The sequence below is a fragment of the Cannabis sativa genome, chromosome 2, assembly GCF_029168945.1.
Source record: "Cannabis sativa cultivar Pink pepper isolate KNU-18-1 chromosome 2, ASM2916894v1, whole genome shotgun sequence".
In the NCBI taxonomy this organism is placed as follows: Eukaryota; Viridiplantae; Streptophyta; class Magnoliopsida; order Rosales; family Cannabaceae; genus Cannabis; species Cannabis sativa.
In genome coordinates this window covers 77,117,991-77,124,456 of record NC_083602.1, presented here as the reverse complement: position 1 = coordinate 77,124,456, position 6,466 = coordinate 77,117,991, and the positions used below count along the sequence as shown (strand labels likewise).

Here is a 6,466-nt window from a genome sequence, read left to right as displayed (position 1 = left end):
AACTATTAATTAATTATATTTGTATTTATAAGTCATAAAAAATCAAAATACATATATACTATTAAATTATATAATAAATTAAGATTTAATTGAAAAAAATTAATAATAATAATATGTAGCTTGTAATGTAATTACTAATTCTATATATTTAACATACTAACAATCTATATATATAAATATATATATATTAATATCAATCCTTAATCATCAATAATTATTAATAAATACATATAAATATTGGGACGGATGTTATAGATTTTTTTGTTATACTTTCTAAATAAATATATAAATCATTATGTTTTTTTTTTTACTATGATTTACATTTTTTATAATGTATAATAAAAAAAAAATTATACAATTGAGTGGTTTCTTGGACCTCAAAAGCAGCATGTATTTATATTTTACAGCTCTATTATTTTATTGTTGCCTAAGCTAAATACTAATGAATATTATTTATTTTAAATTACATTTTAAATAAAATGTAAAAAAATTACATTAAAATAATTAAAAGAATTATAAAAGTGAGATCGAACCCGCGCGAAGCACGGCTTAGTTCCCTAGTTAATTTATAAAGGAAATAAATTCTTAAGGGCAAAATAGTAATTTATGAAATTTGTTTTGTTTAACTATGAATTGTATAATTAATAGTGTTTAACTATTTAATTTTATTGGATTAAACTATATCATTTAGTTAAATATAATATTACTCTTAAATAATATTAAAGAGATAAATATATTATTTTAGAAAAAAATTATATTTATTTTAATCCTTGTGAAATAAGAGAATAATGAGAATTAATCAATTATTATTTATTAAAAAAATAAATAATAAATCTTATTTATGGCAAAATTAAGAAAATAATTTTTAGGCCTTAAAATATGGTCATTATATAAAGGCCCGTGATTAATTTAGTTTAATTATTTTATTGTTAAAAATAATTTAGATTAAATTTACTAATTATCTTTTAATAATTAATTAAATGAATTATTAGATAATTATTTAATTAAAAAGATAATAATTAAAATAAAAGATCTAACTGATATTTTTTATTCTGTTATAGATATTTATATTTGAATCTAAATTTTAATTCCAATTAAATTAGATATTTTTATTTTAAATAAATGATTAAAAGTGTTTATTTATAACACTATATATAGGATGTATAGTAACATAAATCAACAAACCAATTAATAGACAAAAAGCAACTGAAAAGCAAAGAAAATAGAATTGAACTTTCACTCCTATTCTCTCTCTCTCTCTCTCTCTCTCTCTCTCTCTCTCTCTCTCTCTCTCTCTCTCTCTCTCTCTCTCTCTCTCTCTCTCTCTCTCTCTCTCTCTCTCTCTCTCTCTCTCTCTCTCTCTCTCTCTCTCTCTCTCTCTCTCTCTCTCTCTCTCTCTCTCTAATGCTAATTAAGATTCAATATCTATTTTGAACTCTTCTGGCCAATTGTTTTTGCAGGCCAAGAGTTTTTTCTTAAGAATGACCTTTAATATCTTATTGACGGATTTTGCCTTTCCATTTGCATGTGGCCTTGAAACTGCGGAGAAGCTCTTGATGACTCCGTGCTTGTTGTAGAATTCTGTGACCTCATCACAATTGAATTGTTTACCATTGTGTGAGACTATGTTATGAGGCAACCCATATCGACACACAATGTATTTTATAACAAAGTCCAAAGATTTCTTAGCTATTATAGTCTTCATAGGTTCAGCCTCTGTCCATTTCGTGTAGTAATCCACTGCCACTATTGCATATTTAACCCCACCTTTTCCTGTGGGGAGAGACCCAATAAGGTCTATTCCCCACACCGCGAAGGGCCACGGGCTTCTCATTAAGGTGATTTCATTTGGCGGGGCTCTTGGGATGTTTGCAAAATTTTGGCACGGATCGCACCTGAGGACATAGTCTATACATTCTTTCTTCAAGGTAGGCCAAAAATATCCATGCCTTAATATTTTTTTGGAGAGACACGAGCCCCCAGTGTGATCTCCGCAAAATCTTTCATGGACTTCTTGTATAATCCTTCTAACATCAGGATCTGACACACACCTTAAATATGGCATGTTGAGCCCTCTCCGATAAAGAATACCATTGATCATCAAGTATCGGTGAGCCTGGTACTATACCTTTCTAGACATAGTTCTCTCTCGAGACAGTTCTCCCATTGTTATGTACTTGATGATAGGGTCCATCCAGCTTAGTGATTTCTCATTCATTGCTACTTTTGATTTTGGTCTAATGCTAGGCTCCGTGTGATACTCAAGTGCCACCACCCAAAGCTTTTCTACCTTGCTATCTGATGCTAACTTAGCTAGAAAATCTGCATGAACGTTTCTTTCTCAGGGGATTTGTTCGATCTTGTATTCTTGAATTCTTGCAGCAATTCTCTGACAGCTGAGACATAAGCGGCCATCTTTTCTCCATGCGTTTGGTATTCTCCCAACACCTGATTAACAACAAGTTGTGAGTCGTTGTATATCTCTACTATATTAGCTCCTACTGCCTTAGCCAACTTTATTCTTGCTATCAAGGCCTCATATTCAGCCTCATTATTGGAAGCCGAAAATGTGAACCTTAGGGCAGCTTAGAGTCTAAGTCCATTAAGAGATATCATTTCTACCCCAGCCCCCGATCCATTTTCGTTTGATGCGCCATCAACATACACTTTCCATGTAGGCACATCTAGATCTGGCTCATTGGCATTAGCCTCTATTTTGTTGCATTCAACAATAAAATCTACGAGCGCCTGGCCTTTGATTGAGATGCGGGGTATGTATTGTATGTCGAATTGGCTTAGCTCCTTTGCCCACTTGAGGAGCCTTCCTAAGGCTTCAGGTTTTCGTAAGACCTGTTAGAGCGGGTGATTTGTGAACACTTTGATGGAGTGTGCCTAAAAATATGACATCACCTTCCTTGATGCAATAAGAGAATAGAAAGCTAACTTTTCCATCATGGGATACTGAATTTCTACCTATATCATGCGTTTATTGACATAGTACACCGGGTGCTAGATCTTTCGTTCTTCTTGGACCAACAATGCACTAACTGCATTCTCAAAGACAGCAAGATATAGGTACATGTCTTCTCCAGGAACGGGCTTGGACAACACCGGTGGCTAGGCCATGTGTTCTTTTAACTTTTTAAATGCCTCCTCACAGTCTTTGGTCCACTCAAACTTTTGGCACTTTTTCAAGATGTTGAAGAATGGGATGCACTTGTTAGTGGATTGGGAAGTGAAGCGACTCAGGGCAGCTACCTTCTTGATCAAGCTTTGTACATCCTTATGTCTTCTTGGGGAGGGCTTACTTAATAAGGCCTGTATTTTTTTGGGTTTGCTTCTATTCTGCGCTGGCTTACTATAAACCCTAGAAATTTCCCTAATTTGACACCAAAAGTACACTTCTTGGGATTGAGCTTCATCCCATACTTCTTGACTACTTCAAAGCATTCCATGAGATTGTCTACATGGCCCATACTTGTTTTAGATTTGACCAACATGTCATCCGCGTACACCTCCACGTTTCGCCCTAGAAGGCCTTTGAACATTCGGTTGGCCATGCATTGATATGTTGCTCCTTCCTTCTTTAATCCAAAGAGCATGACCAGGTAATAGTATACTCCTTTCTTGGTTCTAAATCTGGTACACTCTTGGTCCGCAACATGCATTTTGATTTGGTTGTATCCTGAATACGCGTCGACAAAGGAAAATAATTTGAAACCTAAGGTAGCATCCACCATCTGGTTAATCCTAGGCAGTTGGAAGCAAGTAGGCAAGCTTTGTTAAGGTCGGTGAAATCTATACATATCCACCACGTCCCATTTGGCTTGGGCACTAGGACAGGGTTTGCCAACCACTCCGGGTAATACACATCCCGGATAAAAATGTTTGACAACATTTTATTCACCTCTTTCTCTAGGGCGTCAAACTTCACTGGATCTAGCGGATGCCTTTTTTGTTGTACCAAAGGCATGTTTGGGTTGACATTCAGAATATGAGTAATTACGTGGGAACTTATCCCGGTCATGTCTCCATGACACCATGCAAATACGTCTGCTGACACCTTGATGGTATCAATAATCTTGCTTCGCTCTTTCAGATCGAGACCCTTTCCTAAGCAGATGACCTTAGTTGGGTTCTGATCTCATATTCCTACCTCTTCAATATCCTCCACTGGTTCTAATGTAGTTTCAAAGCCAATGCAAGGATCCAACATGTCTTGTCTTGATGAGGATGCCACCTCAATCCCTTGGATTGCAAAAATGCATGGGTGTACTGCATGATTATAACACTATCTTGCCTCACCTTGATTACCCCAAACTGTTCCTATCCCAGCCTCTTAAGTTGGAAACTTAAGGCACAAGTGCCTAATGGAAGTGACCACTCAAAAGTCAACTAAGGCTGGTCGGCTTTGAATGGCATTGCAAGCGGTGGGGCAATCTACTACCACAAAGGTGCAATGCTTGAATGTACTTTGTGGAGTGTTTGGCCATAGAGTAATGGGGAGTCTAACCTTTCCCATAGAAACGAGAGTAGTTCTGTTAAATCCCGTGAGTTTTGAACCGCTTGAGGAGAGGTCTCGATCAGTAAGCCCGATGGCCATGAAAGCCTCTTAAAATAATAGGTTCACTGAACCTCCGTTGTCCACCAATATTCTAGCCACAATTTTGTTCGCAATGGGGGTTTCAATGACTAAGGAGTCGTGATGCGAGAAGTGTACCGGCGTAGCATCTTCCTCCGTGAAGGTGATGGGTTGATCCATAAGTCTTGGTCTTTGGGTCAAAAGCTGACTAACTTGTCATATCTCACCATCATGCTCCAAAGCCCAGGCATAACATTTCAACTCATTTCTTATGGTCCCTCCTATGTGAGGACCTCTGGAGATCATGGCAACCCTTCCATTCATTCAGGGAGGTTGTCCGGGCACTTGCTGATGAGGTATACCCCTAGGAGGTATCTGTCCTTTTGGTGCCATTGCTGGTCCCCCTTGAGGTACTTGGGATCCAGTTTGTCCGGGATTCAGGTGTGGCAACCTATTTTTGATCCATTCATATAGATGGCCTAATCGAACTAAACTCTCGATTTCATCCTTCAAATTTTTGCACTCGTTAGTGATGTGACCGATATCGTTGTGGTATTCGCACCTCTTGCTAGGGTCTCTTCAGGAGCTATCTTGGTACAAAGGAGGAGGCTTCCAATAATTAGTGTTTTTCCTGGTTGCAAAGTACACTCGTTCTTGAGTATCCACATGCTTCGTATATTGTGTATATTGGGGGTGTAACCTCTGCTTTATCTCTTATCCTCAGGTTGGGTGCTACCTTTTGAGGATCTCTTGCTTCAAGAACTTTGGGGGGCTCCTGCCATACTAGTGGCTAGTGGAGATTGAACTGGGAGTTGTGCAGCCATCTCGGTAATGGGATTATTAGATTGAGCCAGAGCAAGAGTGAGTTTTGAGCATATCCTGGGGTCGCCGAAAACTATACTCCGCTTGTCTGTGGTGTAATGGGGAGGACAGCTCTAGGAGATTGCGTTCCTGGCATGTATCCTGGCCCACCAGTTGGATAATACCTGTTGTAAGCAACTATCTGTGCCTCTTCCAAGTTGATATACTTTTGGACCCTTTTTGGAAGTCTTGGAGGCTGGCAGCTCCTTCCTGTTGTAGCTCATTCCAAAAAGGAGTTTTGGTTCGTATCCCAGCTTAGAGTAGTGGTAATTGTTGTCCATCATCAACTTTTTTGGTTTTTGAGGCCTCTTCTTTGAATCTTTTTATGAAATTCTTTAGGTTTTTCGTTGGCAGTTGCATGATGTTAGTCAGGGCACTTACCTCGAGATTAATCTTCCTAGCCACCGCGAACTTTCTTCGAAAACTGACTTGCAATTTGTTCCAACAATCTACAGATCCTGGTTCTAAGGGTGAAAATTGGTCGGTTATGGTCTGTTTTTACAATTTTATAACCGACCGGTCGGTTATGGTTTTTATTTTACGAAAATTGTAACCGACCGTTTAGAAATTATAACCTTATAAAACTGACTGTACAGTTTTTGGCGGTTTTTTGGTTTGGCGATTTTAGATGGTTTTTGGCAGTTTTGGGCGATTTGTTGCGGTTTTTGGCAGTTTTGGCAGTTTTTATGTTTAACCATTTTTTTATTTCAAAAACCAAAACCGACCGCCATGTCAGAAAAACTGAAATCGAAACCGACCGCCAAATTTGGTGATGGTGTGGAACCAAAAATTCAGTTACGGTCTAGTCAGTTTGATGGTCGATTTCAGTTTATCGGTTTTTATGAACACCCCCCACCTGGTTCTAACTTTTTGTACCATTCTTCAGCGGATCCACCTAATGTTAGTGGAAAACATAAATATTTTGCATCATTACTGACCCTCATGTCTGTCATTACTCAATTGAATCGAGACAAGTGATCACTATGGTCCAAATCTCCGGCGTATATCATCATTTCGGGCATT

At 37.8% G+C, this 6,466-nt stretch overlaps 1 protein-coding gene across 1 annotated transcript; it reads right to left on the bottom strand.

The window, feature by feature from the left end:
* Positions 1–1,411: 1,411 nt before the first annotated feature.
* Positions 1,412–1,834, bottom strand: LOC115720169 (uncharacterized). Its single transcript, XM_030649327.2, has one exon. The coding sequence runs from the start codon at positions 1,832–1,834 to the stop codon at positions 1,412–1,414; it is 423 nt and encodes a 140-aa protein (XP_030505187.2).
* Between the last annotated feature and the right edge of the window lie 4,632 nt (positions 1,835–6,466).